The 12,939-nt window shown below is 41.1% G+C and overlaps 1 protein-coding gene across 1 annotated transcript in view; it reads left to right on the top strand.

Annotated features, from left to right (window-relative positions):
- Positions 1–1,479: 1,479 nt before the first annotated feature.
- rhobtb3 (Rho related BTB domain containing 3) overlaps positions 1,480–12,939 on the top strand; it is a gene marked incomplete at both ends in the record, with an annotated part of 54,153 nt that continues 42,693 nt past the window's right edge. The window contains 2 exons of the mRNA XM_083906067.1: positions 1,480–1,722; positions 4,557–4,749. Of these exons, the coding sequence (XP_083762193.1) occupies positions 1,480–1,722; positions 4,557–4,749 (436 nt within the window). The remainder of the gene's footprint in view (positions 1,723–4,556; positions 4,750–12,939) is intronic.

Raw genomic sequence — 12,939 nt, 5'->3', positions numbered from 1 at the left:
TACGTTTGCCAAAGTTTTTGCATAAGTCATCACAACATCCTGTTTCAGTCATGTTGTTTCAGTGTTTAAAGTCTTTCGGCCCCATTAACTAGGTTTAGGTCTACTAGGCCTGTCACGATAACAAATTTTGCTGGACGATAAATTCTCTCAGAGATTATTGCGATAATCGATAATATTGTTGTTCTGAGATAATTTTCATCTAATACAATGATAATAGTATAATAATGCAGGTACACTTTTTCAAAGAGAAATAAACTTTTATTTTTAATGAATATTTAACACTAGAACACAATAAATTAACAAACAAGCAAAAGCAATAAATAAAATGGGTTAGCTGCACTCTGCTGTGGTAGGCTACGCCAGGAGTCCCGCCTCCCCACACACCATGTGACTGACAAGTGACTGACATGAGGGTTCACTCATGGTTACTCTGGCTTTACACGGCAACGCTCCCGGGTGAAACCGACAAAATATTTTATCAGATGTGCCTTTCGTTTAGACGGCGACGGCGTTTTGGGGCTTAAAAACGCAAAAAAAATGAACCCACCCTCCAGAGTGGAAATCTTAAAAACGCTCCGCTGTCGCGTTCCTGTCTAAAGGGTTGAAAACGCAAAAGTGTTTTCTGAGCTGCTAACGCTGGCACGACGCTGAATTTGGCACCACATTCGACGCTGAAGTTGGCACCATATTCGACTCAGGCTCTCTAAAGAACTTCAGCGTCGTCCCGCTGGCTATCCTCCTGTACGCTGACGTCAGATCCATGTGCAGTACAGACAAACAACAACAAACATGTGGATTAGAATCCATCAGTCGGACATTCAAGTTGCCTTAGCTGCTCTGATACCTATCCAGGAGTAATTTCAGCAATTACGCTACTAGAGAGAACTAGAAGGAAGTTTTAGCGCATGCGCACGCTCCTGGTGTTGTTGTATGGCAGTGCTTCACAGCGCCACCTAGCCACCTGGCATGCATACTACATCAAATTTCACACACTTTAGGACCAGAGAGAGAGAGAGAGACGGGGAAAACAAAAAAGCATGCAAATGGCATTTATCGCGGCCAGAAAAATGATCGAGCTAATTTTAATCATCGTGCGATTAATTGATTTATTGAATATCGCGACAGGCCTAAGGTCTACTGGAATCAATAAAGCTGGTGTGAACACACCTTTAAATTGGGTAATTATGAATCTGGAATGACTGAAAAGATGCAGTCACCTTTTAATAAATCCCCTAAATCCCTGTGTGGTGTGTACATTTTAAACTCTTATTGATAAATATACATGACTTTGCCCTTTCCCAATCATCCTGATGATGGAATTTTGACACCATTGCCTTATATTCAATGCTTTTTATCTTCATGCATAATAAAATCTATTATTGAGCCAGAGGTGTCCTTTCTCCCTCACTGCTACACCTCTGTATCATCATCTGTCTGTGGGATGATGCCTCCTTTCATGCCTGTTTATTTGTCTTCTTCATGGCTTATAGGTCTATCCACATTGTGGCTCTGGGAAGTGAGTGTCCTGGAGGAGTCGGGCCTGGGGAGGAGATCATGGGCCAGGGACAGCTGCAAGGAGGCCTGCTTTGGAGCTACCTGGGCCATGGAGCGCTGGTGGGACCCTGCGACCTGGAGAGCAGTTTGAACAACCCTGCCTTCATGGAGTACACCTCACGTGTGTTTGGAGATGTCACTGTAGTGGTTCGGGATTGTCCCAGCTGGGTAAGAGACTGTTGGTGGGGTGGACAAAACAGAAAACCTGGATGCATGGTTGAGTTTCTGTTGTGATATGTTTCATTCTTCATGTGTCCTTCAAACAACAGTTTAAGGTATTGTTTTTAAGGTGTTACATTAGCTCCTATGCTCAGTAGTCCCCGTCTCATTGCAGTTTAATTGTCAATCTACTTCTGCTTCTCTTGAGCCTTGTTAACACTATAAGACTTTCAGCCTGATAATCCAGTCACTGATGAGTTTTGCAAGTTGTGACCAAACAGCTCGTGTTTGTTATTTAGCAGTCACTCAGTTCGAAAATATTTAAAGGTACAATCAGCAGAGAGACCCACAGACGCATGATGCATTGCAGACATATTTTTTTATTCAAGTTTAGTGGGCAACCTGTAGAAGCCAAACTGGTCCAAATTGAATCTAGTTTTATCATTCCTAGTTTCTCATGAGTGACACAACCCTCCCATTTATCTACGTTCATCGGCATCTCTTTAAACATTTTAAAGAGCATATAATAATGCTGGTGAGACAGTTTTGCCCCCCATTCTGCCACTGGTGTATAGCATGTTATATTATTATGGTACGAACTCACAAGACTGCACATAATGTTGTGTGAACCCACTGACACTGACAGTCCTGGGGTCTGTTTCACAAAGCAGGTTTAGTGAAAACTCTGAGTCTGTTAACCCTGAAATGAGGGAAACTCTGAGTTTTCCGTTTCACAAAGGGAGGTAAGTCAAACCAGAGAAAGAGGAGTAACTCTAGCCTGTTTCACAGAGAGAGGTATTATTTTTTTTACAAATGGGAGGTTTTTTTTATAGAACGTCGGAGATACAGAGCACTTGAACATGATATGACAAGTTATTTATGTGTGTGAAAACAGCATTATGTTGGGGATAAAACAACTGTACAGTCAAACAGCCACTTCATATTTACTTTACAATGTAAAACATGATCAAAATATGATCAATGAGATAATCCCATGAGATTATGCCGAGGTCTTACCTGTTTGAACAATGTTTTTATCTTTCATATTAAACTGCTGCCAAGTGCGATTCTCCCCTGCGGGATTACAACTAAATGAAATAAATTAATAGTCTACCACTCTATCAGTTTCCCCCTGTAATATTATTGTGATTGTGCAAAGGACGACATTTAAACTTCCGCATCATCAGCAATGTTCCCCCACGTCGTCTCAATCTCTTTTACAGCGGTGTTACACTTCCTTCTAAAAACATGCTCAAACTCACGCATTAATATTTTCAACTCCAGTGTAATGAAGAATGTCACCCTCCGCTTCCCGGTAGCCATGGTGACTCGTTGAAACGGGGCTCCATTCATGCTGTCTTTTTATACTTGTGGTGCATGCGCTTAACTTCAGGTGAAACTACTCTGAGTTGAACAAACTAACTCAAATCGGGTGTTGTGGAACCGAAAACTCAGAGTTTCTTATTTCAGAGTAGATCAACTCAGAGTTCAGGGTTAGACTCAGAGTTTATTGAACCTGCGGTAACACTTTATAATAACTATCTGTTATAACTAGTTAATACATATGAGTAATACATGAGTTGCTAATGACTTGTTAAGTGTCTGTTAACAGGTTTGTTAAGGATTTATTACAATGCCTAATTAAGTAGTAATAGATCATGAACAAGCTATTAGTAAACTATTTACTAATGACTTGTTCAGTTCCAGTTAATAGTTTGTATATGTTATTGGGACGTTATTCTAAAGTTGCAACTATTCCTCATTTATTAACCTTTAGTAAATGAGGAATAGTTGCAACTTTGATGCTGTTCTGCCATGTGACGGCTCAGTATGTGTGTTTCTATACATTAAACACAATGTTCAACATCTCATCTGTGGTGTTTCTTTGGTAAAATAGAGTACACAGAAAAGCCTATGGTGGAACAAGGTTGAGGTACAAAAATGTGATATTTGAAATATCATATCAAATTTCTGTAGATTGAATTGTTCCACCCATTTGCTGTTCTACACTGGTATTAGTAGATGGTTAACAAACTATTAACAACTGAACTGTAATGTGTGAGTAAATATATTAGTTAAGTATTAGTTATTAGCTTATGTATGTTATTGGAACGTTATTCTAAAGTTCCAACTATTCCTCATTTACTAAAGGTTAATAAATGAGGAATAGTTGCAACTTTAGAATAACGTCCCAATAACATATACAAACTAATAACTGGTACTGAACAAGTCATTAGTAAATAGCTTACTAATAGCTTGTTCATGATCTATTACTACTTTATAAGGTATAGTTATAAATCATTAACATACAGTTAACAAGTAATTTATAACTCACTTAACTAACAGCTTGTAAGATATCTATTGGCTATCTATAAGGCATCGTTATAAATCCTTAACAAACCTGTTAACAGACACTTAACAAGTCATTAGCAACTCATTACTCAATAGTTTACCAATGATGTATTAACTAGTTATAACGAATAGTTATTATAAAGTGTTACCGAACCTGCTATGTGAAACGGACCCCTGTAGTGTGAACTTGAGTAAGGACTTACACATTTAAGATTTAAAATGTCAGGGTCGCTCTTGATTCAGTGCTGATTGCAGGCTTAGAGGAAGAAGGAAATAGAGAAAGCAATTTTAACATGCACCGCACAAACAAACCTGATGAAAGCACTTTTGTTCTTAATGGCACATGAATTTGAAATGAAAGGGCTGTTGTGATTTTGTATGTGTCTTATTTTAGATGTTGTCAGGGATGACACTGATAAAAGTCAGTCTAATCGTCTTTTCTACTCTGACCTTTTGTATTTATTGTCTTTGTCGTTTTTCTGCCTTTCCAGGACTTGTTGGACAGCGATTGGGCCAGTGTACGGAAGGTTCTTGAGCAGGCAGACATCCTGGTCATTAAGTACTCAGTCACCGACAAACTGGCCTTCCAGCAAGTCAGGAACGGCTACGCCCCGAGGCTCCGCCCACTGCTGAGGCACTGGGGTGTCCCAGTCATCTTAGTTGCTGTTGGTGCACGACTGAATGGTGAGGAGGCATTTTTGACCTCTGCCAGGGAGGTATATGTTTTCGCAGGAGTCTGTCTCTGTTTGTTTGAATCACTGAACTGAACACTGTGTTTCATTTAGTACAGGGCTGTCAAACTCTATTTTTTTTAATTCTAAAAAAAAAAAAATTATATAATTTTTTAATTATTAAAAAAACTTAAAAGGTTAATTAAAAAGTGTGAAAAAAATGTTGAACAGCAGTAAAAATCATGTATTTATGTATATATTCAATTCAATTCAATTGTATTTGTATAGTGCCAAATCATAACATACATCATCTCAAGGCACTGTAAATAAACATCATGGAGAGCAGAGAAAGCCAACACTTCACACAATGAGCAAACATTAGGCATCAGTGGAGAGAAAAAACTGCCTTTTAACAGAAGAAGAAATCACTGACAGAACCAGACTGAAAGATGTGCAGCATCTGCCTCGACCAGTTTGGGGTAAAAGGAAAAATGGGGGACAGAGGAGATGTGGTGGACAGAAAGGAGCAGAAGGAGATGAGGGAGAGACATTGTTTAAGTTTTTTTTTTTTTTTTAAAGCGGACCTAGACCGGAAGTTCCAATTAACGCTGTTTTTTAGTGTGTATCTGCGTCATTACCTTTTTTAAGAAGCCCTGAAGGTTCAAAACAAACAGTTCAGCCACTGCTGAGAACACTGTGTTTTATTGTAATCTCAGGCTCAGCTAGATCTCTCGAAAACCCGGTCTGGTTACGTAAACAGCGGTTCTCCTGAACAGTAGAACGTCCTGCTCCGGGCACTAGTCCTGGTACATCCGGTTGCTTACATTTAACCGCAGAAGAAGAATAACGTCCGTTGTGGAGGTGTTTCGCGAGCGACAGTGTCTTCTGACTCTGGGTCTGACTCCGGGTCAAAGTCATAAAAGGGACTGCGGCGGGGAGTCGTTAAACACTGTTAAAACAATATTTTGATAATGATTAGCAGTGCATCCACCGTTCCAGAGGGGGGAGCTGCGCTTCTGAGAGCTGGTGTGCTGAATATGTCACTTCCGGGTATTGGCCAATCACAAGACAGTTGCGAAACTGGGATGAGTGTTGAGTCTGAAATATTGCGGCTGGGAAACAGCATCAGAAAAGACAGATTTCTATCGGCTCGTTTACAGCAACTAGGAGGTTTTTGACCATAAAAACAAGTTAATGTATGTAAGTAGACCTCCATAACTAACATATAATATATGTAAATCTCACATAGAGTGGTCCTAACAGGACCACTCTATGTGAGATTTAATTTTATCTGAGGCCAACAGAAGGTCGTTATTAACTAGTGTTGTTTCTGTGCTATGATGTCATCTAAAACAGGACATTAATGCGCAAATATTCACATAATTGATTAGTAACGGCCTTTTCTAAGATTTTAGAAACAAAGGGAAGATTAGATATAGGTCTGTAATTAGCTAAAACATCTGAGTCAAGGGTTTAATATAGAATATATAAAATAATAATATTGAGTTAATATAGAGCTGTTAATTAAAGGAAAAACATCTTTAAACAGCTTCGTGGGGATGGGATCTAATTGACAGGTTGATGGTTTAGATCAGGGGTTCTCAAAGTTTTGATACCTGAGGGCCAATTCAGGAACCCAACATTTGGAGGGCCTACAAAGGATAAAAAAGGGAAAAACAGAAAGAAATCCTATTTGTAATAATTTTAATGACCAGATTGCAGTTCTACAGTTTACACTTATTGTTCTGTATCCAGTAATGTCCAATAAACATTTAACAAGCTTAGTAGCTCCTGGATTAAAACTATCAACTGTAATTCATTGAAATTTTTCTGCGGGCCGCCATTGGCCCACGGGCAGCACTTTGAGAACCAATGGTTTAGATAATGAAACTAATGATGTTAACTCAGGGAGATCTATAGGGGACAAACTGTCTAACTGTACACCTGGTGCTTCTAAAGCTCTTGTGCTAAAAGATGAGTCAGTGCCACTATGAGGGAGGAGATGATCATATTTTTTTCCTCTAATTGATGTTATTTTATTCACAAAAAAGTTCATAAAGTGGTCACTGCTCAGTATTAAAGTAATAGATGGTTCAGTGGAGCTGTGATTCTGTGTCAGCCTGACTACAGTGCTGAAAAGAAACCTGTGATTATTCTTATTTTCTTCAATTAAAGAATAATAATAAGCAGCTCTAGCTTTATGTAGGGTTTTTTTGTATGCTACACAACCATCTTTGCAGGCTATCCAAAATTCATCTAGGTTAATGGAACGCCATTTTCTTTCTAATCTATGTAAAGACTGTTTAAGAGTGCGAGTATCGGAATTAAACCATGGTGCTCGTCTCATCTGATTCACCAGTTTCTTTTGTCAGGGGGCAATAGAATCTAACGTAGTACGCAGTGAGGTGCTGTACTATCAACAGGGTTATCTATGAGAGAGGGAGTAAAATCACAATAGGTACCTTCAGATGTACTGACATATGGAGTTAATTAGAGGTTGCGCTGTCTCTTTGAATGTATTAATATTATTATTAGACAGGCACCGGCTGTCGCACTATTTACTCTTTATGTTATTGTAATTCATTATTGTGCAGTTAAATGTCAGTAAATAATGATCAGTTAGGAGCTGGTTTTGGGGAAAACATTTTCAAGTTTTCAATATCAATACCATAAGTTAAAACAAGATCGAGGGTGTGACTAAAGCAATGATTTATTCACAAGTTGAATGAAACCATCCATCCATTATCTACCACTTTATCCTCCACCAGAGGGTCGCAGGGGTGCTGTGCCTATCTCAGCTGACATTGGGCGATAGGCGGGGTACACCTTGGACAGTTCGCCAGTCCATCACAGGGCCACATATAGAGACAAACAACCATTCACTCACACTCTCACACCTACGGTAAATTTAGAGTGAACAATTCAACTAATCCCCATATTGCATGTTTTTGGACAGTGGGAGGAAGCCAGAGAACCCGGAGAAAACCCACGCACACACAGGGAGAACATGCAAACTCCTTGCAGAAAGGCCCTTGTTCCGAAGTTGTCCCAAACAGGGCTCGAACCCAGGAACCGGGTCTTCTTGCTGCAAAGGCAAGAGTGCTAAACACTACACCAACCATGGGCCCTGAATGAAACCAATTAATTCTAAAAGTGAATCAAATGCACAACTAACACTATCACGGTCAACATCTACATGGATATTGAAATCCCCTACAATTATGATTTTATCTGTCTTTAGTACTAACTCAGATAAGAATTCAGAGAACTCTGGAACTTTGAATAAGGTGCAGGTGGACTATCATAATTGGTTTTTGTGTTTTCCAACTAGGATGAGATAAATTAGGAATAAGGCTTTCAAATGATAAATAACCTAGATTGGGCTTGGGGTTGATTAATAATCTAGTGTTAAAATGGCTGCTACTCTTCCTCCTCGGCCTGAGCTTCTAGGAACATGGGTGTTAAGAATGAGTGGGTGGAGTCGACTCATTTAAACTAACGTAATCTTCTTCATGCAACCAAGTTTCAGTTACACAGAATTAATCAATATTATTATCTGTAATGAGATCATTAATCAAAACAGATTTTTAGGAGAGTGCTCTTATATTTAATAGTGCACATTCAAGAGTCATTTTTTTTTTTCAGAGTTATTTGATTCTATTTTATTGTTGACATTGATTTTTATTCAATTAGAATGTCTAACGCCTCTACTGTTTGTTATTGATTTATTTACTTTAGTAGGTCAAAGACTCCAACTGTCTCCAGAGTCCGTTTCACAAAGCAGGTTCAACAAACTCTGAGTCTAACCCTGGATTTCCACTGGACGCGGAACGGGAGCGACGCGGTCGCCGTTGCAAATCGCTTCCATTCTAATCAATGAGAGCATTCCCACCGGCCACGCTGCGGCGCGATGGGAGACTGATTGTTGAAGTGGAGAATCATTTATGACACCAGATCAACAGTTCTTCCACGTCGGAGAATGAAAAGAAACTGTGTTGTTGTTGTTTACTTTATACACACAGTCTATCGCTGGATCTCGCAAACTCGCGTCCGTTCGAGATTATCGCGCGATCTTTCGTGAATACCGCCGGCTCCCAAGGCTCCGCGCCGCTGCCGTAACGCGCCCGGTGGGGATTGCCGCCGGGCAGAGGACGAAGCAGAACCGCGCCGCTGCCGTTCCGCGTCCAGTGGAAATCTGGGGTAACCCTGAACTCTGAGTTGATCTACTCTGAGAAAGGAAACTCTGAGTTTTCGGTTTCAGAACAGTTGATTTGAGTTAGTTTGTTCAACTCAGAGTAGTTTCACCTGAAGTTAAGCGCGTGCACCACACGTCTAAAAAGACAGCATCAATGGAGCCCCGTTTCAACGAGTCACCATGACAACGGGGATTCGGAGGGTGACGTTCTTCAACCACTGGAGTTGAAAATATTAATGCGCTCATACAGTGAGTTTGAGCATGTTTTTAGAAGGAAGTGTAACAGCAGCAAAAGAGAGTGAGACGGTATGGGAGAACATTGTTGCTCGGGTCAATGTGTAAGTTTAAATCTCGTCCTTTGCACAATCACAATAATATTACAGGGGGAAACTGCTTGAGTTGTAGATTATTAATTTATTTATTTAGGTGTAATCCCGCGGGGGAGAAGTGCACTTGGCAGCAGTTTAATATGAAACATAAAAACATTGTTCAAACAGGTAAGACCTCTGGATAATCTCATGGGATTATCTCATTTTGATCATGTTTTACATAAAGTAAATATGAAGTGGCTTTTTGACTGTATACAGTTGTTTTATCCCCAACATAATGATGTTTTCACACATAAATGACTTCTCATCCTTTATATCATGTTCAAGTGCTCTGCATCTCCGACTTTCTATTAAAAAAACTCCCATTTGCAAAAAAAATGCAGCGCAACACACAATTTCTGCTGTGATGTGAGAGCATGACTACATTTCCAACATTGGTAATGTTGGAAATGTAAGGACTGATGAGGTTGTGAATGTAATTTTTTGACTGTGACGTGAAACGGTACCGCTCAAAAAGATAAATGTGTGGAAATGCATCTATGCGCGGTCTGATGATCATCTCCTGACGAATATTTAATTCTCTGCGCAGTAATGCACCTTCATCCACAGGATCACTGTCAAAAGGACATGTCATGGTAGTGAAAATAGTCTCCACCTAATATAACTTCTAATGTAGACGCAGAACTATACTACGCCAAAACTCTGCTGACTGAATGAATGAGGAAATCAAATACCGTGTGTGTCTGAAAGAGGGCGGAGACAGAGAGAAACTCAAGGTTTGTTGAGAAAAACCTGCTCCCGACCAGGTTAGGTTCAAAGAGCATGTTACCATGGTAACTGACCGAGAGCTTAAGTTACCTCTCTCTGTGAAACAGGCTAGAGTTACTCCTCTTTCTCTGGTTTGACTTACCTCAAAACTCAGAGTTTCCCTCATTTCAGGGTTAACAGACTCAGAGTTTTCACTAAACCTGCTTTGTGAAACGGACCCCGGTCTCATCTCTGGATTGTCATGGCTTTCTCATAAACTTCCCTAAATGTCTAGATAAGAGAGCTGCTCCATCCAAAGTGGGATGGACGCGGTCTCTCCTCATGAGACTGGGTTTCCTCCAGAATGTTTGCCAGTTATCTATATCTACACAGCCAGCGATTGTATGATGACACGCGGCTATACATGCCGTCACTGGTCACATTGGGCAAAGGGCCAGAGAAAATGACTGTGTCCGACATTGACTTAGCATACCTACACACAGACTCAACATTAACTTTAGTGATCTTCGATTGCCGTAGTCGGGTGTCATTACTGCCGACATGAATAATATCCATCCATCCATTATCTACCGCTTCATCCTCCACCAGAGGGTCGCGGGGGGTGCTGTGCCTATCTCAGCAGACATTGGGCAATAGGCGAGGTACACCCTGGACAGTTCGCCAGTCCATCACAGGGCCACATATAGAGACAAACAACCATTCACTCACACTCTCACACCTACGGTCAATTTAGAGAGACCAATTCAACTAATCCCCATATCGCATGTTTTTCCGACTGTGGGAGGAAGCCAGAGAACCCTGAGAAAACCCATGCACACACGGGGAGAACATGCAAACTCCTTGCAGAAAGGCCCTTGTTCCAAAGTTGTTCCAAACGGGGCTCGAACCCAGGAACCAGGGTCTTCTTGCTGCAAAGGCATGAGTGCTAACCATTACACCAACTGTGGGCCCTCATGAATAATATCACCCGCTCTGGCCCCCCGGAAAACACCTGACTATGGTCGCTGGCGTCGCTATTTCCATGTTCCTCAGGATAGAGTCACCAATCACCAGAGTTGGCTTCTCAGTCTGTGTGGTGCTGAGAGGGGAAAACATGTTTGAGGTGTTAGTTGGTTGGTGGTGAACAGGACTCTTAGGCTTAGCAATATTCCCCTTACAGATAGTCACCCAGCTGTTTGTCTCCTGGCTGTACGGGAGCTGCTGGGGGAGCTAATGCTACGTGGTCCACACCTACTACAGGGGACTGGCTAACTGACTTAGCTTACCGCCTTTATATCACATGTATGCATACACATACAACGTAAATACCAATGAGAAATGAGGGCCTGAGCCTCCTTATAACCCCCGTTTTTCTGGCTCTGAATGTGTGGTGTGGTGTGATGTGCTAGTAAGTTTGTCAATAGTGGAGCAGGAAAGAAATAACACATTATCTTGTGGGCCGAACACAATTGTTTTGTGGGCTGGATGTGGCCCACGGGCCTTGAGTGGGCCCTGGCTTTATTTAGGCGTTGTGTGAATATGTTTCCCTGAAAGAAACATAGACCAAGGTATTAAGATGATCATTTTTGTCACTCAAAGCCTTTGCAGACAGGAAAGAGATCACAGAGCATGTAAAATGACTGTTATGGTGCTGACCTTAAAGTAGTAGCACCTGGGTGTACCTTCCTGTAGGCTCTGTACCACATTAGACATTAGCATACCCTTGTCAAATCCAGATTCTGTGAACCAGCCCATCAGTCACACCAGATAATATTTTTAGCTTGTCTGTTAAACATACTTCCTGTCTTCATTGCCTAATGATCACAGAGAAAGTCTTTGCTGCGGGAGATGGAAGGAGTGTGAAGCCAGACCCAAGCATTTGTTTGTGTTTTTGTTGGTACGTGCACATTCTGTGCTCATGACTGCACAGGATGATGTCTGAGCTCCAAACATGCTTCCTGCTGCTCTACTTCAGACCACCTAAGGCACAGCTGAGACACTAACTCAGTCAATAGCTGTACAACAACAACATTCACTGTCACTGTCTGTCAGATACTATTCATTAACTTCATTCCTTTGGACAACCTTAATCTTCAATCCTAGTCTCTAACCTTAACCCTATTCAGTTCACATCTGACTCCAAAGCCTTAAGAGATAGGTCAGGTTTCCTGCGTGTATGTGTGCGTGCTCAGGCCACGTTTTTCTGTCAGAACCCGACCGAGCCTGAGACAGTGTTGACCAAACCTGGCCTGAACCTGACAAGCGTCTCATATTTTTTGACCAAACCCGACATGCATGCTGTGCTTTGGTGATGGGAAAGTAGGGAGAGAGGGAGAGGATGATAACGTGAGGTGTGTCTGTGTGTGCTGTCTGCAGGAAGTGACTCTGTCACAGTGGCAAATGACTGAAGTTATCGTTACATCCATAGCCCTATGAACACACACTGATGCATGCTCAGATACACACACACTGTATGAGCAGCACTTATGAGTACAATGGCATTAACAACCATCAGTTCTTCTTAATTAACACTGGTGAACTGTAACCACTGATTATACAATCCAACCATTGTTTATTTTGAGTTGTTATAGTGAAAAAGTATAGTATCCATCATGTGATGCTTTTTCTGTCCTGTCGTAAATAGTAAACTGCCTTCAGACAGCCTTTTCTGCCTGCTAGTTTTTGTCTGTCATTTTCTAAATCTCGTGCTCTCTGCACCAAAGTCCTTAGAGAAAATCAGCAACTCTACACCATGGCATAAGGGACTTGATGATCCACTGCTCCCTCCATCACTAAGTTCAAATGTGTTATTTTTTCTGACTTTGGTGTTTGAAATGCTTCATTAAGATTTACCAAATGTGGCAGCAGTAGACCAACAGTTCTCGTGTCGTGGCACTCCGCCAAGGAGGTATATGTTTTCGCTGTAGTTTGT

This window comes from Microchirus variegatus (assembly GCF_963457635.1).
Source record: "Microchirus variegatus genome assembly, chromosome: 19".
NCBI lineage: Eukaryota > Metazoa > Chordata > Actinopteri > Pleuronectiformes > Soleidae > Microchirus > Microchirus variegatus.
This window is presented reverse-complemented; position numbering and strand designations above follow the sequence as displayed.